Source organism: Misgurnus anguillicaudatus, chromosome 12 (assembly GCF_027580225.2).
Source record: "Misgurnus anguillicaudatus chromosome 12, ASM2758022v2, whole genome shotgun sequence".
NCBI classification, from domain to species: domain Eukaryota; kingdom Metazoa; phylum Chordata; class Actinopteri; order Cypriniformes; family Cobitidae; genus Misgurnus; species Misgurnus anguillicaudatus.
This window is the reverse complement of record NC_073348.2, coordinates 6431785-6456845: the sequence shown is the minus strand read 5'-3', so window position 1 is coordinate 6456845 and position 25061 is coordinate 6431785. Positions and strand designations below refer to the sequence as shown.

General features: G+C 37.1%; 2 protein-coding genes across 3 annotated transcripts; one reads left to right on the top strand and one right to left on the bottom strand.

Annotated features, from left to right (window-relative positions):
- Positions 1-13187: 13187 nt before the first annotated feature.
- Positions 13188-15023, bottom strand: LOC129449220 (E3 SUMO-protein ligase ZBED1-like). The gene has a single exon (XM_073873661.1). The coding sequence runs from the start codon at positions 15021-15023 to the stop codon at positions 13188-13190; it is 1836 nt and encodes a 611-aa protein (XP_073729762.1).
- Positions 15024-16793: 1770 nt separating this feature from the next.
- Positions 16794-23732, top strand: LOC129445948 (uncharacterized). Of its 2 annotated transcripts, XM_073874707.1 has the most exons (8): positions 16794-18639; positions 19250-19589; positions 19852-20137; positions 20364-20597; positions 20695-20787; positions 20885-20989; positions 21245-21438; positions 23534-23732. In XM_073874707.1, exons 2-5 carry the CDS (start codon positions 19371-19373, stop codon positions 20697-20699), a joined length of 744 nt encoding a protein of 247 aa, XP_073730808.1. In that variant the 5' UTR covers positions 16794-18639; positions 19250-19370; the 3' UTR covers positions 20700-20787; positions 20885-20989; positions 21245-21438; positions 23534-23732. The 2 variants fall into 2 exon arrangements, with proteins under 2 accessions (XP_073730808.1, XP_073730807.1); XM_073874706.1 differs by lacking the exon at positions 16794-18639 and having other exon boundaries at positions 18838-19589.
- Positions 23733-25061: the final 1329 nt, after the last annotated feature.

Sequence of the window (25061 nt, the reverse complement as noted above, 5' to 3'; positions counted from 1 at the left end):
TGGCACAGTTTTAGTGTCACGGACCTATAACACGGGCGACCCGGGTTCGATTTCCCTTTAAGGCAATTTTTTAATATAAACTCACGATCTTGATTCATACATAAATGCGATCTTCTTTATAAATGACGGTGATTATCTTGCTTCTAGTTCGCTGTATTCAGATGCTGTGTTCACGTATTTACCTTTCTTTTACTGTTTCTATGGTATTTACATTACAATCCAGGATGCTACAGCAGTCAAACTTGCTCACAGTGTAAAACCAAACCCTACTCATTCACCAATCTGATCCGAGCGTTTCTCTCTTCCTCATTTGCTGCGTTCAGCTGTCACTCGTGTGACGTATTACAAAGCGGCAGACTTTAGGTCTGCTTGGATCACATCGGTTTACTTGGATTTGGAGCGACAATTTTCACACAAAAGAGAGAAAAAACGAGCGCCATTGCGGAAAATCCTGGTGGCGAGGGAGAGAGAGACGATGCAACAATATTTGTTTGGAAAAAGGCAAGGAAATATTTCTGGTCGTTTCTCAATTTGAAGGCTGCAGCCTCCGGAGGTCAAATATGGAGGCTGAATACGTCATCAAGCCTGGGTTATTAAGGTAAACTGAGCATTACATTCGCAAGTCATAAGCATACTGCAACAATTTACGATCAACTAAGTACAATAGTCAACTTTATAATTGTTAATATTGTGAAATAAGAGTCTTGATGACGTATGCAGCTTAGAAATACGACATTCGGAGGCTGCAACCTTCAGATTGAGAAATGGCTTCTGCCACGACGAGTTCATCTTCAGAAAGTTGTAACATGACTGCGTTTCTCCCTGTTGTCTCAAAATGTTAATCGTTTAGCGTTTTAAATGTTTACTTTTTAGTTTAGTTTTAAGGTTGGCCAGTTCCTTTCCTTTGCGACAGTGCTGCGGCGCTTGTGGCCTCTAAGGGCGCTAGGCTAGCACCCCCTAGTGGCCAAAAAGTTTCATGGTGTGCCTTTAAACTAAAGCAGTCTATTCGGAGCTATCATTTTCTTAAATGAGCCGCAGCAATTTTCAAATGAGCTTCACAAACGCCTTTATTTTCAACGCGATCATCTTGTACCTTAACTATTTCGAAACAAAGCAGCCATTTGTCCTCCTATTCGGCGCAGCGTTTGCGGGACTTATGTTTCGCGCTGTAGTGGATTTAAAAAAGTGTGTGTGTGTGAGCCAGAGGCAGAGCGCAGAGAGATACAACAGAGTTGCGAAATTGCAGGCGCGGCTTGAAATGGCTGTTTTTCAAACAGCGTAGCATATTTTAAATGGTTTCAGCCGGCTAATAAGACTTGGTGGCCGGTCAAAAAAATGTTTAGTTTTCGCCATCCCTAGTTATTAAGTTGCAACATAGGAGCTGTATAATTTTAGCATTGTTATGCCGACATGCATCGATAAAAAAATCTAAAACGGGAGTTATTGTTGCATTGTTATGTTAAGTTGCAACATATGAGCTGTATATTTTTTAATTTAAGTTACATAAGCTGTGTAAGCTGCAACATAAGCTGTATAATCAGCATCTGTATTAATGTTCTGCTGATAAATTGTGGCATGTTGCAAAGCAGTCCCATCTCTTGTGTTTTGAATGATTGACATCAACGACTAGTCGACGTCAACTCGACTTTGATGTCATAACAGTCGACTTTAAATAATTTGAAGTCGTTCAACCCCTACTGTTAACCATATGAATTATCTGTATCTGTACTCTGAGTGGGTGTGGCCTAACCCGGAACTAAGGTTTGTCTTGAAATGGGCGGGGGTTTAACCGGTATGTTATTTTAAGCATGCAATTAAAGGTGACATAGAATGATTGAACGGGGTATTTATCCTTGTTCTATGATGTGACATGTAGACAAAAAATTTTTGTTTGGGTCTGTAATGCCTTAGAAGCTTCCTAAAATCCTCTCTAAGATAGCTCTATTAGGGTGGGGGATTTTAAACAAGTGGTTTTGCACCTATTTGGCTCCCCCTACTGGCTTAACTTGCAGTCATTACTGATTGGCTGACTTTGCTGCCACTCAAAAAATTTAGCCAATTATTTTAAAATGGAGGGGCAGTTTGATGCCTGTGATGTCATAAGCATCAGTTTTTCAGATTGGGCTGTTTTCTGGCTGACATTTCTAAAAGAGGAATTTCTATGAGACTGAGATGTTTAGCATGTTTTGCATGTTTGTGAATGTCGGTAGACTACCATTATTCAACAAAGACAAGGTAAAAATGTTTTTTCATTCTCTGTCCCCTTTAAAATATGGGTTGATCAGAAATTGTTATATTTCTGTATCACTGATCGTAAGAGGGAGAGTGTTTGTTTGTGTGTGTAGCTTAATTTGTAATATTATTTATTATTTATACCAGTACTACCTTTATATTTGTGACCAGTCACGGAAAGTAGGGACACTAGTCGGATCTGGGGCATTTTGAGTTATTCATAGATTCTGAAAGTGCAGATTCTAAACGATGTGTAACACATGGAAATCTGATAAGATTTGGAGAAGTTGTGGCCATTTGAATGTAACACATTCAAGAAAGAGAATGCTGAGAAATTTGAGAAAGAAAAAAGTTAACACTTTCCCTTTTCCCTGGCTGGAGAGACAATAGGGCTCATTTACATCTCATTTAGCTAAGCCATACCCCCTGTAAAGCCGTTTTGAGATACAGAGGTTCTACCCTCATATGTAGTATTTTATTACAGAAGTCCGAATGACAAAATGCAAAAATAAACAGGACTTTTAACGTTACCTTTGCGGGGATCACAAGTCGAATCCAGTCTGTTTCAGATGTGTGAATCATCCAATGATTTTTGTCCACAAATGCGTATAATCCGTGAAATATAGATATATAGTCTATTTCGCATGAACTTCTGGTAATTTACATCGTAACATGTAAGGGTATATCAGATTACACTCCGGTATTTACGTTCCGTTAAACACATGAACCCGCCTTCAAAGTTTGTATTTAAAATAGATAATCCAAAAACAGCACCGTCGAAAACGTGAAGTCCTTAAGAGATGTTACCAATCGCTCGCTCGTTCCTCCATCAGCCAATGACTTCATGGAAAATATTGATAGACAAAACATGTAGCCAATTATATAGGGAATACAACGATCTCTGTGTAACTTCTGTGTGTTTGGACAAATAACAGTCAGCCGCATCACCGACCCCATGGGGCGCCGCAGTCGGATGACGTCAGAGTACCGCGAGAGCGAGTCGAAATTAAACTACTCCGTAAGATTTCTTAAAGAGCTCTCGCGGTACTTTGACGTCATCCGACTGCGGCGCCCCATAAAGTCAGTGACGCGGCTGACGTATATGCGGTTGACTGTTATTTGTTCCGCCCCAGCTTCTTTTATATTTCTTTTGTTTTGTGCGCCCGAGCTTCATTTACAGTCTGGGGAGACGCACGCTATAAGTTTGAAAAAAATAAATAAAACTCAGCAAACATGTCTTAAGGGACAGAGCAGCCACGTCACTACAGTCACGTGACTTCACGCTCGAGCCGGAAGAGAAGACAATGCTGAATAAAGTCGTAATTCTTGCTATTTTTGGACCAAACTGTATTTTCGATACATCAATACAATTTTACTGACCCACTGATGTCACATGGACTACTTTGATAATGTTTTTATTACCTTTCTGGACATGGAAACCGTACATAGATTTTCAATGGAGGAGACAGAAAGCTCTCGGACTAAATCTAATGTTAAAACATCTTAAACTGTGTTCCGAAGATGAACGGAGGTCTTCCGAGTTTAGAACGACATAATGGTAAGTCATTAATGACATTATTTTCAGTTTTGGGCGAACTATCCTTATTCAGTAGTCACGCTGTTCCCTTTGGGGGCGGAGGCGAAAACACAAGCTTATACAGTATGTAAATATACACACAGACAATGACGCCCTCCGCTGCACGCTAGAATCTCCGGAAAACAAGCCTATTTTAACCGCAAAATGTACGCTTTTAAATATACATAAACTGCTATCTCAAATATGGAGAGGCTTCTTCGTGATCTCAACTAACAGATTCTGCAATAAAACGAAAATCACAAATTTTGAAAAAAAAAACTTTGTTTCTCATTTTATCGAAACTTGTGCTGCCGACTTGTGTCCCTGGTTTCCGTGACGGGTCACATTTTATGAAATACAGCAAAAAGCAAAAAGTGTCAGACAGTGCGTAAAGTAAAAAAAACCTGATTAGAGCCAGCTGATGGTTAAAACGAAAAAAAACTTGGATGACTGGCAGAGAGAGGAAGAGAGAGCGAGAGTGTGTAGCTTAATTAATTTGTAATATTTTTAACACTAACTTTAACTTACTACCTTTATTTTTTTATGAAATACAGCAAAAAAAGAGTGTCAGACACTCAGTGTGTGAAGTTAAAAAAAACTGGTTAGAGCCAGCTGACCAGAGAGACGAGAAAAAACTAACGAGAGAGAGAGACGCATTCACTTCTGAACGAACCCACGTTTACCAGAACTCTGCTGGTTAGTACGTATTAACGTTACAACCCGAAGTAAAAAGCTGAAGAAACCCTAACGTTAATGGAAAAGAACCGCAAACCCGAGTGACTGAGGGAGAGAGACAGAGAGCTGTTCTGTGTGTGAGTGTGCAGAGCGGGACACAGTAGTTAGAGACAGCTGAAGGTTTAAAAAAGAAAAAAATTATCCGACACCCAGAGACACAATGCGCGTCGCATTCACGTCTGAACAAACCCACGTGTACCAGAACTCTGCTGGTTAGTACGTATTAATGTTACAACCCGAAGTAAAAAGCTAAAGAAACCCTAAACGTTAATGGAAAAGAAGCGCGAACCCGAGTGACTGAGGGAGAGAGACAGAGAGCTGTGAATGAGCAGAGCGGGACACAGCAACACAATACATCTGTATGTGTGTAGGGCAGTGTTAATTTCGTTGACGATGACAAAAAATATTCGTCAACGAACCTTTTTCACGGACGAAAACTAAATAAAAACTAAATAAAAGTCAGATATGATGACGAAGAATGTAACGAAATATAACTGACACTTTAGTCAACGAATAAAAATAAGACTAAAATGTGAGGGAGGGACGAATGGAGAAGAGATCCAATGAGAGCTACTCATTTTGTGGGACAGTTGGGAAGAAGTCCAATCAGAGCGCGTCTTTGAGGGTAGGTTGGTCTATGCAGCAGCAGGCAGCAGAGGCATTTTTGAAAGCCGCGGCAAAGTTCGTTTTCTCAACAGGTTGTTTACATTATATTTAGTTGTACAGTCTTCGTTACCCAGCTTTGGTTGATTTCAGTTGACTACATGCTAACGTTTTGCGGTGCACCCTGTCCGAAGACATGTCTCATTAACAACAAAAATGTCAGAGCTAGCATCTAATCTGGTCACACTTCAAATATGACAAGACGACAGCCTGTAAAGATGACTCATCCAGAAATACATGCGAAGGTAAGCATACACGCTAAGGTTATTTTATCAGATAAACCACTGTGTTTTCGCTAAACTTGGTATAACATAGAAACGAAATGAATACACATCTGAACTGTATTGATTGTATTGGATTGTCTGAATTAATACTGAGTATAAATATTCAGTGTCCTCAAATTGAATGAAATGTGTAACGTTACTATTATAGTAGATGTTGTGGTTTTACATGACTGGACAAAGTGCGTGCGTAAGTGTGTGTGTGTGTGTCTCTGTCTGTGTGTCTGCGTGCATGTGTGTCTGTGTGTGCATGTCATTTAGGGACAATGCATATCTTTTTCAGGGACCATGTATATTTTTAGGTAGAGCGGGCCGCTTATTTTATGTGATATTATCTTTTGTGAAAAAGCCACTGTCAGTTTTTTTGACATTAAGAATAAAATAAAATACGTGTTTTCTATAACAACCATAAAATCTGTGTCTGTATTGCATATTCAAACCTTAATCAGAGTCGTATAATAAGAGAGTTACGACACTCACATAGACGTCCGTTGTAAGAATGGAATGCGGAAGTAACAGCGTGTCATGGAGTGACGCATAGTTCCAAACGCAGCACTGAAGCCCATTCATTTCAATGACACCTGCTGGTAAATCGATGAAATTACCGTTTCTCTTTACATTTTCGGACATTTAATGAATATAGTCAACAGTGATATTTTATGAACTCTGCTGTAGGTAATAATTATCGTTAATAATAACTAGTAAAATTTTTATATTTTAATGAGTTGTGTATAATGTGTGAATAACATAGATTTAATGGTTTAATATTTTATTACTGGTGGCCATCTACTTTATACTTCTTTTTTATCTATTACGAGTAACACTAGGGGGTAATAGCGAGTAACTAAATGCCTTATAAGAAGGTCACACTGCTTCACAATGCTGCTGTGTTTCATTGTGTTTGGTAAGTAATACGAGTGATGTATCCTCGAAAATCATGTATAATTATATTAACATTTAATGTGTACTATAAATACAATTAAATATGAATTTAGTGTGTTTCTGTTATGTTTCACTGTTACAAATTACCGCGTTGGCGATCTTTTTTGTAGGGGTGTGCAAAAAAATCGATTCACATTTGAATCGCGATTCAAGCTTTGCCGATTCAGAATCGATTCATAGAATTCCAAAAATCGATTCACAATTTGTTTTTTTATGCCGTGTTACTATTGTCCTGAAATGAGTTTATCTCAGTATTCCCATAAATGGCGCTGCGTCGTATTCACACTGACGCCCGCACACTCTTGTCACAGTCTTTCCCACATATTACTGCTGCAGCGCTGCCCAGTTATATTAACAAGTGCCCAAGTATATATGGCATCAAATTTTGTCTTTTTTGTTTTTACGTGATGATGACACGCTTTAATAATGACATTTTGTGTGCGACATGATGAGTTCGGTGTGCGTTCACATGCTCTTTGTTTCTCAATGAATTGGGATGCAACGCGAACAAGCTCGTGTCACATTGTATCCTTCATGTTTCTGAACTTGAGCAGAGTTTTAACATTAGAGAACTTGACGGAGCACCCGCGGCCCAGTCGGGCCCGGGCCAGTCATAGTTAAATTACTTCGGGTCCAAAGTCTGATTAATAGTATGTATAAAACCTGAGTCGATCGGAGAATGACCGTGAGCGCTACCGCGCTAAAGCTCGCGTGCAGTTTCAGCATGCCGACGGTTTCTATGGCGATAAAACTGGTTCTTTTCTATTATTATTAATAAACCATATATTTTCTAAAATCTATTGCACTGAACGAGCAAAGCTCAAGCTGACTCAATATTTACAAAACGCAAAGCTGTAATGTAAAGTCCCCTGGCTGTCAGTGGGACAGCAAGTAGACTTTTGAATCTGAAATAATGAGTGGATTAAAGAGACACTTTTCCTGCTTCTGCTCTATCTAATAGAAATAATAACCATTATAACCCCAGTCACATTTCTAATCTATAGACCTGCACTGTCTATCATTAATATGCTATATTATTGTATTTAATAGAGTTTGATTAAAGGGGTCATCTAATTGCTTCATAACAGTTTTTATTTTTCCATAAAGACATAAAGTAATATCAAACTACATTTAATTTGTTGTGTTTCTTTTCTTTAAAATTGTATATCTACTACAATCAGTCACATAGGAAAAAGTAAACTACATTTACATACTGTGAATCGTTTTTTTTTTTTAATCGAGAATCGTTTTTGAATCGAAAATCGATTTTTGAATCGAATCTCGAGCCTAAAAATCGGAATTGAATCGAATCATGAAATTTTCTGAATCGTGCACCCCTACTTTTTTGTGATTTTAATATAGTAAAAGTGTAGGAATTATGTTTTTAGCAGATTGATAGCCATTTATATAGCCATATTTTTACTACAAAAATAAAAGATAAACTGTGTTGCTGTAGTTGGTATAGATAACCACAGTTTTCTTTGGGTCACCATTAACTCTTTATCTTTATTAACGGATTTACTGTATTTCCATCACCCCCTAGTAAACGTTAAACGTTATAAACATAGTAAGTATAGTAATCAATTCACATTACAAGCTAATATTTACCTAAAATAGCAGAAAACCTATGCAAACAGATTGACAGTTTGGAACTGTATAACGTTACATGAATCACGTGACCCCGCGGCGGCGAGATCAAAGCGTTTCATAACTCTCTTATTATAAGACTCTGACCTTAATACCATTCCATAACAGACTAAAAACTTTAAGACTAGACTAAGACTAAAGCTCTTATGACATTTCGTCGACTAAAACTAGACTAAGACTAAAAGATTTCAGATGACTAAAATAAGACTAAAACTAAATGGTGTGCTATTCAAAAAACTAAGACTAAGACTAAATCAGAATTTGCTGCTAAAATTAACACTGGTGTAGGGGAGGGGTGCTGTTACTACTAGCCTATCACAGAACGCTGACACAATCAGCTACCCAATGATGATTTTCATTTAATCCGAGCACAGATATTGACTCGTATTACTCGTATAATACTCGTACTCGGCAGAAGTGCTTTATCTGTACCGGATACTCGTTTCAGTCGAGTATCCGGCTCATCTCTATTCAGGACCTTGTGGCTGAGGCGGGGTAGTCCAGAGGACAGAGGTGGTCCTGGGTCGTGTGGCCAGGACGGTCCAGGGTCAGACTTGGACCTGGGTCAGTGGGCAGGCTTGGATCTGGGTCATGGGGCAGGCTCGGATCTGGGTACACCTCTGCCTCCTCCTCAGTGTCCTCGGTGTACTACACCCCCCCCAAAAAAAACTTGGGTAAGTGTAATCCTCTGAAAAGAGATTTTTAATATTTTAAAATAAGTAAGACACAAGCACATTTATTTAAGTACATGTATTTTTTAAAGGGGAATATCTGATGATATTGGAACATTGTTCTTTTCACTTCATCAGACAAAATAAACAACCAAACAAAATAGACATTAACACAGAACATCACATGCTTTATACCCAGTCTGTAAAATGCCTTGCATTACTATATGAAAAGCATAAAGTATATGTGTGAACATCCAACACAGGCCTCACAAAAAGTAACATTCTCACTTTTATAACATTTTCATATATATATAAAGTATGGTTACCCACTTAAAGATTGATTACAAGTCATTAGATCTCACTTAATCCATTAACACAAAAGCATAGAAACATTTGTACTTTTAGTACTTTAGTTTAACATCTCAAAAACATCTAGGGTGACCAGAAGTCCCGAAAAATTCGGGACAGTCCCGAAATCTAAGCTGCTGTCCCGAATCCTGCTCTAATTGTCCCGAAAATTATACTGAAGCTGGGACTGGACACACCAAAGCTTTTACGCAATGTTTTCAATTGATTCCAATGGAAACTCTTCGTTTTTCAAATAAGCAAGCAGCTAGCGGGGTTTTTCCGCACTGAAACCCGGCGCTCGGGGTCCAAAAATATTAAACTTTGAGTGAAACGCTCCGAGTCCGCTCGTCAATGTCAGTTCTCACAGGGCCGTCCAATTACAGTGGAGGAGGGGCGGGACATTACCACAGCAACCAACCGGCTCAGAGCTGAAGTATCACAGCTACCAAAGCGCTCGGCTGAAAAACAGCTGCCATTCAGCGTACTCAAGGCTTTTTCAGCCACGTTTAAAAGTTTTGGTGTGTCCAGCCCCTCTTAATCATAAAGACAATAGGAACTTTTTGTCACCTTTTTGTTTTATAGAGTAGATCGAAAGTTGCAGCAACCGCGAGGACAGTTGAAAGTGCTTGCAGTGACAGTCAGTCGCGTGCAGGAGTCAGGTTGGTGGCGAGGCACTCACTGTGTTAAAAAAATACTTCTATACGTATTATATAAATGTATGTACTTATATTAATAAAAATATGATTGGTTCAGTAACTTCAGTTTAAAATTCATTATCTTTTATTATTAAGTAAAATAAAGAAAACTATGAAGTATAAAATATTTCTATACATACTATATCAATTTATTTATGCATAGGTCCTTATAATAATATGATTGGTTCTGTTTGAAATTCATTATATTTTATTATTAAATAAAATAAATAAATTAAACTATTATTGGATAAACACCCCCCCCCCCAATAACATCAGACCCTCGTCCCGAATTTCAGCCAATCTCATCTGGTCACCCTAAAAACATCACATCTCTAACAACAATAAACTTGCCTACTCATACAGTCATCATATTTAATAGTTATTGGGGCTTACCTGAAAAGAGAATTGTAACAAGTGTGGGGGAAGGGATCTTGTGTGTCTGTCCTTATTTTCCCCAGGTTTCCCCCTACTGGACTAGTTCCAAATTAAACATTTGCCTTTGGTTCAATACATTTAATGTTTGTCCTTTGCTTGGGCAAAACAGGCATGACTTTAGCTGGCTTTTGTGAGGTGGTTGTGGTTGAGCTGTAGTGTTCCTCATCTACAGCTCCCACGGTGAAGGGAGAACCACTCAACAAGAGAGCAAAGTCTATGTAACTTTCCAAGGTCCAGGTTGAGGCATCACAGGCATATACATGCATAAACAAAGCAAAGGAGAGTAGAATCCATGTGCAAAGATGGTTATTGAGTAAAATCCACAAAGGGCAGGCAAACACATCCAAATAAGGCAATCCAAAAGAGCATCCAAATAACAGGCAATAGGTCAGGGCAGGCAGAAAACAATAAATATCTAGATAACAGGCACGGGTCAAAACAGGCAAACACAGAAAAGAAGACAGGATTCAGAAAAACAGGTAGGTAAACAGGCTAAGTAATGGCATGATGAAATTTCAAAATAAAAGCCGTAACAGAACAGGGTGTCAAAATAAAAGTCCTAATAACAAAAACAAACATAGCACAATACAAAAACCGTTACATGTGCATTATTTTCTAATAATTCAACGACCATTGTCAATTATTCCTTACTAAAGAGTTTAACAACATTTGATTTTAATAATGTATTAGTAAATGCATAAATTAACTTGAACTAAGATTAGGGATGCACCGAAATGAAAATTCTTGGCCAAAACCGAAAAAAGGAAACCAAGGCAGAAAAACCGAAACACAGAAAGAAATTACTATGCCAATTATTAGTACAATTGCATTTATGGCTACCACTGTGTACTAACTTTACTAGGGGTGTGTGACGGATAAAAAAACTCACAGTTCGGATCACATTGCAGTTTTTGAGGCATAGATCAGATTATTTTTCGGATCAGCAAAAAGCAGGAGGGAAAAATCTAATAAACAATAAAGAAATTGCAAACATTTACAAAAAAGAACAAAGTTGTACATTAATGAGGTCTGAAATTAGCATTAGGTACAGAAATCAAATTAAATGAATCATAACACAATAAATTAAATATATTATTATTTTTAGAGCTATTTGTCTCTTTGTCATGTTTAACATTAATGACACATACTTAAGTAGGTTAATCTGACTGTAATCTATACATACACTTAAGACATAAACAAATGTTTTTATTAGAAAAAGAATACTGTGGAGATAATTTTATTTATATGTGCCCTGTCAATAACAGAGAGATTTTATGTTTGCTTGTTTTTTTTTTAAACAAGTTTCTCTCGTATGTGCACTATTGAGGGCACTTAAACGCGCGCACACGGAGAACGAGGGTGAATCTCAAACAGCGCAACAGGCGCTCCACATTAAAACGTTAAGCTGTGTTTCGTTGCTTTATTTGCCAAATGTATGTTAATGGATTACAGTATGAGACACTTTAGCGTGACTCTCTCTAAAGTTTACACATCAAGACATGCTTAATCTTTGCAGACGCGTGCAAACAGCTCGACCGTGAGTGAAACCTGCTTGAGCACAAAGGGGAGGTGTGGGAGACGACTGATCACTCGCGTCTGGAGATACTGACACACATATTCAAGTAAATAAGGATTTAGATGTCGTGTTTTGGTGCAATCGAATGAAACAACAAGGAGAGAATGGAGAGACTGGCACAAGTTATGCATATGGATGTCTCTGCTCATTCACTTCAATGGCGCGGGGGTGTGGCGATCTCTTCTCATTACAGATAATTACTTCACTGAGGGAGAGAGAACAAAACGCGCATCATGTTTATTTTCTTAATTTTGTGAAAAGCACAACCTTCTGTTTTTATTGGGAGTGGACAGAAAAAAAAACTAGACACTTTAACGTTTTAAATGATGTATAAATCATATCTGTATGTCCAAAATCAGCAGTTATCTAAGTCTCTTTGCGGAGTGATTGAAAAATAAAGAGTTTGCGGCGCCCGCACCGCAGCCGACCCCAGACTGTTAATGTCATGTATAAATAAAGTTCCATAGTATATGCACATGTTAATATATGGCTGGACATACTAAGTAATAACAAATAGTAGTTTGACATCTTGATAACTTAATGTCACTGGAAAGAGTTCTTCAGATGTTATTGATAATGTTATTATAGCCATAATACAACTTTAGAAACATATTCTGGTATGATCACAAAAAGATGTTTGAAACTTGACAAAATAACAACAGCTTAAAACAGATGTTCTCAACTCTAGCCCTCGAGATCGATTTTACTGCAGAGGCTGTGTCTCATTCAGCTCCCTTCATGGGAGTTATCAGGGAGTCGGCCATATTAAGGGCTCAATCGCAAAATCCTTCCAGTGCACTGGAACGTTCGTTCCCTAAAAATTCCCACAATTTAAAAAAAACAGTGGGCATCGATGGTGACTGTTAGGGCTGTCACTTTTGTGAAAAAATCATTTTCGATTTTTATGACATAAGTGTTCATTGAATTGATTGTAAAATCGATTTTCCATGTCTAAAATTTCCAATTTTCAATGGCAAATAACGGACGAATGTAAAGAGAGCACTGCAAAACACAAGTCAGCAATATTTCTTATTTATTTGCATGTAGTTTCGTGCAGATAAACAAACAGCAACAGAAGTGCAACAGTCTCGAAAAAAATATATATGCAGAGTGGACTGCTACTGCTACCATAACATAAATGAAAAACATAAATGAAAAACATTACTGCAGGCTTCAACCCGGCTGCATTTATGATTTAGGCAATTTTCAAATCTCCAAAATTATTTTAAATAACGATTCAATCAATTTCAAACAACTGTTCAAAAATAAAACTTTAAATGGACTTACTTCAAGTTAAGAACAGGCCATGTGTGTTTTTATTGAACGTAACCGACACAACAGCGGAACTATGCAGGCATAATGAAATGCGCTAAAAGGCTAGGCCCATTATAAATTATTGGACAGGAAAACAAGTCGGTCGACATTTTCAGGGTCCAGAGCAGAGCGTTTTTTATTCACTATATGTCCAGCTGTTGAGAAAACGCGCTCCGACCGCACTGATGTCCCAGGTACACTCAGGTACTTCATTGCTAGCTGCGCAAGGTGGGGGTATTTCGTACTGCCAATCTTCCACCACAAAAGCGGGTCGCTGTCAGCTGGCAATGGTGGCTCCTTTTCATAACGCATCATCTCCTGTAAGAGGTCGCTTTCGACATCATTAGGTCTTTCGTAGCCCCTTGAGTATACGCCTCCAAACAGATCCCCCATTGCTGTTAAGGCCGTCTTTCCCGTGCTTGAACCCGAGCTGCATGGCTCCGCCTCCACGTGTTCGTCATTGTCAGACTGCAGTGACAATTCCTCTCTAATGTTTGCGCGCACCTGTTGCTTCTTTTCCTCCGTTATATGGATTAAACGATGAAACCTAGGATCCAGGTAAGACGCTTTATTCAAAAGCATAAATGCCGCTTCCTTTTTGGGGTCATAGCGTTTGCTCAAATCTGCCTCGATTTTAGATGCCATTTCCCTCAAGCAAGACCTCTCGTCTGACTCTGACCTGATTTTTTGAACTTGAGACAAAAGTATGTGTTGCAAAGGCAGTACAGCTGAGGATGTAGGGTATTTGCATGTGGACAATGCTTGGGTGGCGACTTTGAAAGGTTTAAGTGTCTCTCGCACCTGTTCAACCAGGTGCCACTCAGTTGTGGTCAGTTCTAGATTAGACATTTTTTTGTCAAAAATCACGGCTGCCACGGCTGCTTGTTGCTCAGATGCCCTACAAATCATATTGTAGGTAGAGTTCCATCTTGTCACACAATCATTGATTAGTTTATCTGGCTTTAGACCAAGCAGACGCTGCTTATCCTCCAAAAGACTGCTGTCTGTAGTGGATCTGTGAAAATGAGAGGCAGTTTTTCTTAGCCTTGCTAGAGTTGTGTCTATGGCTCTGACATCTAACCCTTTGCGTACAGCCAAGTTGATTGTGTGGGCTAGACACGGTATATTAACAGCACCTAGGTGCTGCTCCACAGCATTAACATAATTAAGTGCATTATCAGTAGTGAATGCAACAACTGAATCAGGCTGTATTGCGAAATCCCTCAATATGCCCGTGATGCACTCTGCAACATTCTCAGCTGTATGACTACCTCTCAGCTGCTTCGTTTGCAGTACAAAATCGTGGAATTCCCAAGTTTCTGAGATGACGTGTGCTGTCACTGTGATGTATGCCTCTGTAGCGAGGGAACTCCATCCGTCGGTAGTCAGAGCAACGTTTTTGCCACTTAAAATCTGACGCATGTTTTCACGAGTAGTGTCATATATTTTCGCAATGTTCTTCGTTACGGTGGTTCGGCTAGGTATAATGTATCTAGGCTCAAGTTCACGAACAAAATCAATGAAACCTTCACCCTCCACAATGCTAATTGGCCTCATGTCTCTACAAATGAACTTTGCGAGCTTCGAGTTTATAGCCTCTTTCCGTGCAGAATTTAGAGGTGCAGACGGGGGAAAAAAGTTAGTCAGTTTTGGCTGTTTAGTGGGTGGCTCTTCCCGCTCTAGGTCTTTATATTCATCTGGATGATGAAGCTGCATATGTCCCCTCATAGATGTAGTGCTGCTGTGATATGGAAACTCGCGATCGCACAGTTTGCATACCACTTTGTCCTTCTTCATATTTTTATTTTCAGTCCAAAACCCGAAGTGCTTCCATATTGAACTTCTTAAGTTATTCGGGGTTATCACTCGTCTCTCGTGTTGCACAGATTTATTGCCGTTGTCCTCCATTTTCTAACACTAACTTGGATGCGGCGATTGAAACGTGATTGATAGGCGCGTAAAATTGCTATTTTCTCTCTAGCTTTCGCAACACGTCCTGCACTTTCGGAATTATTTATTTCCTTTTTCTGCTTGTTTGTGAATTTCGTAACATCAATATTTTTAATGGTTTAATTCTTTTAAAATTAATAGTGTACATATTTGGTTAAACTCGATTTCCTATTTTCGTTTTCGAAAGTTTTTTTGGTTGGTCCGATCGATTGTGCGATCGATTTTCGAACGAAAAGTGACAGCCCTAGTGACTGTAAAACATTTCAAGCTGGTTAAACGAAGAATAGAAAGTTCACTTGCTGCCTTAAAAATGTGAGTTAAATAAACCTGAAGATATGCTTTGTTTCAACTTACAAGTAGTTGAGACAATGTGTAACTTTAAGTTTAATTTTTTTTGAAAATTACAAAAACATGAAAAAGAAAACTTGCCATGATTACTTGACTTAAATTGAAATAGTAAGTACACAATGTACTTAATGAGGCTTTAATGTTTGACCTTTTCTGAAGCTCTCCAATCACACAAGCCAAAACACAATAAACTTCACGAAACACAACAGAACTTTTGAAAAGAAGTTTTTTTAAAAAAAGTTTGTTTTAATAGAAATGCATTGATAGACAGGAAGGGACCACAATTTCACTAATTCTTGAATGGAATATTCCTCCAAATTATGCACAGATATGTACTGTAAGAGAATAATAAAAGTGCTTTTCATATAGCCGACTCCCTGATCAGTCCCCTGACAAGAGAGCTGACTGAGCCAACATCTTCAAAAAAGACAAGAAAATTGCAGGCGGGTGTGTTTGATTAGGTATAGAGCTAAACTCTGCAGAAAACTGGATCTTGAAGGCCAGAGTTGAGAGCCTCAGCCTTAAAATGTGTTGTTGTTGTTTTTTTAGGGCTGCCAGTATGATACAGCAATTCATCGCTGGAATGAATGCTTGTGGCTAGATGTGGCAAGTTGTGCAAAGTAACTGGGAAGAATTTTTGTTACCGGAGCAGATGCTGTATCACCGCTGGGTTTTTAAAGGAAATGTGAAATTCAGTTTTATGAGCAGGAAACTGTAATCAAGCGGATTCCATACTCTTCCACATGCACGCTCATTCTGTACCTGCCAAGAGGCATTACAGAAGAAGAGGTCTTTAAAGACCTCATGCAGCTGGCAATGAAGGAGTCTGTTGGCTTTGGAAAAGTTTAATTCAATTTTTTGAGGCATACATGTTTTGGTCCCCTTTGAACTGTAATTTCTTGCATTTAAATATATATTTAACTTGCTTTTACAAGTCATTTCAACTTTTATTTTTATCATGAACTCTAAATACTGCTGGGTTTTAACCCATTGCTGGGTAAATATTGAACAGAACACATGTTGGGTCAATAAATAAACCTATGCTGGGTTCTTTCAATGCAATGCAATATTTATAACCCAACATGTGTTCTGTCCAATATTTACCAACCATTGGTTTAAAAACAACCCAGCAGAATTTAAAGTTCAATTATTTTAACTGTTACTTATGAATATTGATGAGTTGCTGCATGTAACATTATAAAATAAAGCTCAATTATTTTAACTAAGTAGAAATTACCGAGTCATACTTTAAAATATAACTGCAAATAAAGTTTTTTTTACAGCGTGTTTAAGTTGTTTAGTATTTCTATGGTTTCTTTTGGTAGAAATTGTTCTGTAATTGTTCTTATTAGTATTTTATGTTGCATTACTTCATTCATCTTTGCAACAGCTCGTTAACCTGTAAAATAGTTCAAATTAGGTTTCGTTTACTTGTGCGCTCAGTCTGTACCTGCAAAGAGGCATTACAGAAGGAGAGGTCTTTAAAGATCTTATGCAGCTGGCAATGAAGGACTCTGTTGGCTTTGAAAAAATTGTCATTGAATTTGAAGCAAACATGTTTTGGTCCCTTTTGCGCTATATTTATTTGTTTTTAATATTTAAGTATAATATACTTGCTTTTACAAGCCATTTCAAATTTTATTTTTTACCTTGAGTATTTATGAGTTGCTGTAGCTTAACATTTAAAATAATTGAAATTTATTTTAGAATAAGTTAGAATGACTTGTGAAAGCAAGTCATACTTAAAAATATAGCAACTAAACTTTTTAACAGTGTGTTTAGATTCCAATATTTCTGTGGTATGTCTATTTTTGTGTTGCATTACTAACTTTCAGAATATGAGAGACTTTATTCAACTTTGCAGCTTGTTAAGCTGCAAATAAAATTAATTCTATAATATCCTTTTTGTTTACTTGTTTTTGGGATATTGAACAACTAGATCAGTGGTCTTCACTATTTTTTTCTTCATGAGAGCCACACTGATAGTCAATAGGAGAGCCATAACAGCAAAGTATCAAAAGTTACATCCAGTCATAAATAGCATGTCTGCTTATCAATCTTTCATCCCTGAACACCGTAAAAAACTTGTTTTTTGTTACTTTAATTCCTTCGGTGCCAGACTTTTTTTTAAGTTGCCCGCCAGCATTTGTGTGATTTTTACAAAAGTTTCCCAAAATTCCTTACAGGACAAATTGTCTTCTATAAATATATAAACATACAAATGAAATAACAGACCCTCTGCTTTCAAACAAACAAAATGGGGAAAAAACGTTTAATTATATGTTTACTCTTTCCACTTAATTTAACCCTCTGGGGTCTAAGGCGTTTTTAGGGCAAGGGGAAGTTTTGACATGCACTGACATTTGTGCTTTTTTCAGTTACTTAAAAACATATTAATGGCAAAAGTCTCATAACACTGTGTTCAGCACAAACTGGGCTACAATATTATATAATCAACATGTATGTACATGTTTGTATTTTTGAGAGAAGAATGTTTATGTGTGGTTTTTGAAAAAGCAAAATGTTTAAGTCACTATATATATAAGGGATGCACGATATTGCTTTTTTCATGGCCGGTTTTTATACCGATTTTCTTAACAAGCAAATTGCCCAATTCCGATCCGATTTTGTATTAATGCTCTCGCGAGTTTATTAATAGACAGGTAAGCAAATCTATTTTATTATTTAAGTATCCGTAGACGATTTTAATAGATATGAATTACATTACATGCCTGTACATTCTGTCACTTCAGCCTTTTTATCAATAACGTTACCTGTGCGAAATTAAAATTGTGTGGAAAATGTTTCAGTTTCCAAAAAGGTTTTATCTTTCACAAACTTCATTGTTATCAATTTATAAAAAAAGATCATATGTGTTGTTTAGTTTTTCAAAGATGATTGTAAGTTATGAGTCCACCATTACCGTGAATGAAGATGTCAATGATCTTCAGAATACCGTGTGAGTGTTCAGATGCATTGTTCCATTTCAAATGTATTTGCAGTATATTCATGTTTGTGTCATTTTTATAGGAAATCAATTGTTTTTTACATAAATGATGATTATAATAATAATAATAATAATATAACATAATTATTACTTTTGTTATTATTATTGTGGATTCCTATTTTGCAGGATTGATTGGAGAAATACTGATGATGCAACAAGGGACACAGACAGTAAAGACAGCACTTCAGATGAAGATTATGTACCCTCCATCTGCCTCAGGTTTGTTTACAAGAGTCATGTTTTAACTTATGTATATGTACAATATATTAATCTTCAACCCTGCTCATGAGGGGGCGGCAGTGGGTTAGTGGTTCAAGTGGGTTGTTTACAAACCCGACGGTTGGTGGTTCAATCCCTGGTTCCACTTGACCAAGTGTCAATGTGTCCATGAGCAAGACACCTAACCCCAGCTGTTCCCGACGTGCTGGATGGTGCCTTGTATGACTGACACCACCGTCGGTGTATGAATGGGTGAATGTGAGGCAATGTAAAGTGCTTTGGTGGCCATGTGGTCTGTGAAAGCGATATATAAGTCCAGTCCATTTACCATGTAAGATCAATGTCCTGAATAGATTATACTGTATAAAATCAAGTTTGGAATGTTATCTTGAAAAGCAACCCAGAGGTGGTTATGTTGTGTTCTGATAAAAGCTAAACTCTGCAGGACTATAAGATGAAAGGTGCAGGGTTGAAGACCTATTCTGTAGAATAACTTTTTTTAACATGTACCAGCATAAACTGTCGCAGGCAACATCAATGACATTAAAGATTGTTAAAATTTGATTATGACAAAAGTAGACATTTTATTATTTACATTAAATATTTACAGAACTGGAAGAGGCAATAAAGACTTTGTGAAGATTCAGGAGCTTCCAGTGATTGGCCTTGAAGAGACCATTAATCTTGCAACGCAAAATGAAGTGGTACCAGTACGAGAAGATCATGTATCCATGTCTTCTGGCATCCAACGTGTCATGTGTGAAGAAGACATCATTGGACAAAAGGCATCAATCGTCTATGAGTCAATGCTGAAACACCTGGTCACATTTTTGCCGCTGCCGATTGGGAGGTGTAATTTCATTGAGACAGTTACGAATGTGTCGTGCCATGCTTCTGGACCTTTTGAAGTCCATCTTTCCTCAAGGGGAACTGGCACTGTCATACACTGGGTAAATATGCAAACACGCATGGAGTTTTTTTTTTAAATATTTAATTCTAGTTTTTGTTGTGCGTGAATTTTTTTTTCTAATAGTGCCCATTTAAACATCATACTATATATTTATGAAATGTAATTTTAAATTTTCATATGAATTTACATTAACAAAGTATTTCTGTCCAACAGCTGGTGTTTATTACAAATTGTCTGTAGTTTATAACATATTATGTGTCAGTGCATAAATGCAATTAATCTACTGTGTCATGATCTTTTAGATGTGTTCAAAAGGACACAAAGTATGGGTGTGCAATTCACAGCCCACACTTAAATACGGCATGCATGCAGGAGATTTTATGATGGCCACAAACATTCTCCTGTCAGGAAATAATTACTACAAAGTAGCACACCTATTCAACTATATGAACATGGGCTTTCTAGGGAAGGACACATTTTTTAAAATTCAGGACACCTATTGCATTGGAGCAATAAAGAACGTGTGGGAGGAGAAGAGATCTGCAGCCATTCAACGTGTGAAGAATAAAGATGGCATTGTCATATTAGGTATGTTCCAAGTTAATAAAAAAAAACACGGACTAAAGTAGCAATTATCACATTATTTACTAGTTTATTTTTATATATCGTTTTTGTTGTTATTGTTTTTCTTTATTAGAATAATTATTAACTATTATAGAAATTCCTAAATGTTTGTTTAATGTTAATACTATGCTTGTTTGTCATTTAAAGTGTATATCAGTGATTATTAACAGAATAATTTTTTCCGGTACAGCAGATGGACGAATGGACAGTCCTGGCTACTGTGCCCAGTATTGCTCCTACACTGCCATGGAGAATGATTCAAAGAAAATCATCTCAGTTGTTACCATCGATAAGAGGCAGACTTCACGCAATTCTGTGATCATGGAGAAAGAGGCTTTTGTCAGGACCATGGACAAGCTTCTTGGTGAAGTTAAGATTGCAGAAATTTGCACTGATGCTCACACACAAATTGCCTCTGTTATGAGTAAGTTTGTATGATTGAAACCATTACCAGAGAAGGCTTTTGATGTGTTACACATGTGTACATTATGATTTGTATGGTGCTCTTATCTCCTTTGTAGGATAAAACAACTGGTCGCTATAAAGACAAAGGAATTGTTCACTCATGGGACATATGGCATGGGGCAAAGAATTTAGCCAAGATGACCTCTGCGGTAAGTTGTCATTCTTTAGAATTCGATGTATACCAGCAACAAAAAAGACTGTTTTATGCTAGATTTACTAAACAACATATGTTATTTGCAAACTAAGGCAGCACAGCAATCTGGACAAAAGATCCTTTTTCACTGGTTAAAAGAAATTGTGAATCACTTTTGGTTCTGCTGCAAGACAGCAGACACGGTGCAACAGTTCCTTGTAAGTAATACACTAGCAAATTTAAAAAAATTTTTTGATAAAAACATAAATACATTTCTTTAATTTATATAACATCTTCTACTGTGCAACTATGTTATAATTTACAAACATTCTTTATTCACACATTAGGCTGGTGATAGCTTTTATACATTAAAAAAGTCTATTTATTCTCAGAGCACTGCATAATGAGTACACAACACGACACCTAAAATATCTCTATTATGTTGTGATTATATTCAAACATTTTTATTTTAGAAACTGTGAAGCAGTTTGCTTTACCACGTAACCAACAACCACGAGTGGTACCTTGGTCACTGCCTGCATGGGGCACTGCCAGAGAACCAGGACAGACAATGGTTGGAAAGTGGTTCAAACGCTCATAAGGAATTGGAAGCTATAGTGTTTAAGAAGAGGTTAGTCAGAGATGTCCACCGTTATCTACCTGTCAGGTAACTACCGAAAGCAATCTTTTTTCTGATAAGTTTTCCATTACTCAAAAAAATTCTCTCAAAAATTTTCTGACGGGTTTCTGAAAGGACTTCACTGAGGGAGAGAGAACAAAACGCGCATCATGTTTATTTTCTTAATTTTGCGAAAAGCACAACATTCTGTTTTTATTGGGAGTGGACAGAAAAAATAGACACTTTAACGTTTTAAATGATGTTTAAATCATATCTGTATGTCAAAAATCAGCAGAGTAATTTAAGTCTCTTTGCAGAGTGATTGAAAAATAAAGAGTTTGCGGCGCTTGCGCCGCAGTCGACCCCAGAGTGTTAACCACTGAAGTGTGGATATTTCTCTTCAAAAATACAAGATTTTGAGCAAAAAGCTTAAAAAAATTTGTTTTTGTAAAGGAATTTATGTTAGAGATCAGATTCAGAACGATTATCAAACATAAATGCAGTTAAAAAAATAATTGCATAATTTTTTTGCTTCAGTTTTTGATAAATTCAGTTTATTGAGTGACATCAATGTCCCGCGAGAGCAATTCGAAAGCATTATGTATGCATAACAACCAGTCAGATATCACGTTACTTTTAATGTCACATGACAATCGCTCTGTACAAGCGCTGCATGTAGTTAAACATGCTTATCAATGTGCGTCTTGATATAATGGGTATTGTTTTCTAACAAAGTTAGCTCCAGGAGCAGAAATAAAAGAAAAAGCTCATACCTGCATGATCATATCAATGTCCTATTTATTGCCATTCGAGCCACAAATTAAAGCTTGCCGAGCCGCGCAAACTAAAAAATGTTTTAAAAAAGACACGTGCATTCAACATATCACTGGTTTTAGTTCTCTCAATGATGCAGCATCAATTTAATAATTTTACTATATGTAATAATTTACTCTATATTAATTATTTGATGTCACTAAGGTGAAATGATATTTGAGCTTTCTAATAAAGGCAGTTTGCATGAAGAACAACATTTAACCCCCAGGGGTCCAAAAACGCGGGGACGCGTTTTGACGTGTTTTCTCCTTATCATAGCAGAATCAACTTAAAATACTTACGTGTTTGACATCATTTGAAACTCTGAAGGGTCCTCTTTAATTAGTGTACATTCACAATAACAAGAGATCTTTGTGTTTGTGTTTTTGTCAAATAAAGAAAATAAACAGGGTGCGCATTCAGACATTTCTGTCTCTGCCAGCTGTCTCTCAAATCACGTTACAAAAATCAGTTAAAAACTCCGCGAATACTCGTCACACATACATAATACACATATCCAAAGAAAGCCTGAAACGTCTACTTTTAAACAAGCTAATTATAATCAAAAACGAATATTTCCTGTTTATATAATCTGCATTGAAGTAAAGAGAGTACCGTTTTTCCTGGCTGAGCTCATTATCTCGTATTGTTTACGAACGAGGGTGCGTGATTTCACGTAATGGCGGATTTCATTGATACATGCTGTACAGACAGTGTTAGACACAGTTATTCACTTTCGTATCCTTCATGGCAACTTTGAGTAATGCTGCACTGCTGTATCTTTTAAGTGTGTGCTGTAATATGATTACATGTTTACATGCTTATTTACAAACGAGTAAGCGTGATCACGTAATGGCGGATTTCATTGTTACATGCTGTACAGTGTTAAACGCAGTTATTCACTTTCGTATCCTTCATGGCAACTTTGAGTAATGCAGCACTGGGGGATCTGCTGTAATAAGATATTGTTTACATGCAACGCATTGCATACATTGCGCTTTACACGGACACCGTTTTATTATGAGCTCCGCGTTGTTTACAGGGAGACGCGAGCTCGCGCACATCCATTTGCGATGTGTTTTTAAAGTTCATACTCGCTTACAGAAACGCGTTTAAAACAGAAGCTAGACGATAAGGGGATGGGCATCTGAAAACAGTCATCTGAAAACAGCTTTTTATATAACTAATCATTGCAGATGTTTATCTGAGATACTAATTTAGTTAATGATAGTTTATCTGAATGTAGTGCTATCATTTACCCATCAGTTATGTATGTAAGGGTATTTCTGTGGACAATTTATGCTGACAGCTGTTTATAACTCTCTTACAGGTCTGCATCCCTCTTATCAGTACAAAACTATGAAGTGGAAAAACATATTCACACTCTTTGGACATAAAGTTATATGGTAACATGAGCCACCACATGAAGTTTACAGCTCTGTTGTTTATCAGTTTCTTATACAAGTTAAGTTTTTTGAATAGGGTTCGTTTCCAAATAAACTGATAATGTCCTACTGCCCTTCATTATATTGTTAACTTCTTAATAAACCTCAAACAAACACATTTATTTGTCCTCACATTCTTTACTGTAGTTCCCTCCTGCCTCATTATGCGAGCCTTTGTTTGCTAGCTGTCAATCAATCCTTCTCGCATACGGCCACTCTAAACAAAAAGTGTCTTACAATTTCTTAATCAATATATTGGTTTATGTGAATCAGTAGGCAGGATGATTTTCACATCATTTTAAAGAAAAAACTCTAGACTACTAGATCCTGTTTAGGAAAGTCTTGTTAAAACATGTATAGTATGGGTTTTGTGGACTTATATCAGTGACTTAAAATTTTAGCTTTTTTAAAAACCATGCATAAACCTTTTTCTCTCAAAAGTACCAACATGTACATACATGTAGCTCATATAATATTTTATCCCAGTTTGTGCTGAACACAGTGGTATGAGACACTTGCCATTATTATGTTTTAAAGCAACTGAAAAAAGACCAAATGTAAGAGCATGTCAGAACCTCTGAGAGTGTCCCAAAATGGTCGGACCCCAGAGGGTTAATGGACCAGTGTTAAATCGGTCCACTAAGAGATTACATTTTAAGATTCACAATATTAAAAAAACGATTTGTAACAGGCATACGTTTGAATATAGATTAACCCTAATAAGACCGTTGGGGTAAATCCTACCCCCAAGCCACTTTTCTTTAGTTTAAAAAAAAACATGGTTCCCTTCATCTCAGTGGAATAAGATTTTGTGACTTTTCCAGATAATCTGTCAAGATTCATATAAAAAAAACTTGGGCTTGATTCGGTCGTTCTAAAGAGGCATAACATTATTTTCCTTAATTAGTCCCTTTTGGGGAGTAAAAATGACCCCAATTGAAATGAATGGGAAATACAAAAAAAATATTTTTATTTGTCAAAAAATCCATACATCCAGAATAAATCTGAAAATTTCACAACAAGAAAGGTAGGTCTGTTACTAGAGCACAAATGTTACATAGAAAATACATGCTCAATCACACACAAAGGTATGACTGCCACAGAGAGCGTTTCTTATAGAATTTGGGGAACACACACACACACACACACACACACATATACCACTGTACTTACTACATGGGTAATGTTCTGATAAAGAAATAGAATTAATAGAATTTAACAATTTTAAAGAAAGATCCAAACAATACAAATTGCAATACAGCATTAAATTTGGTAAATGGACTGCAAATGTGGTAAATTACAAAGAAAAGGAAAAGTTAAGGTTCATATTAATATTAGAATAATATAATGCTGACAGTTCATATACAGTATTGTTCAAAATAATAGCAGTACAATGTGACTAACCAGAATAAT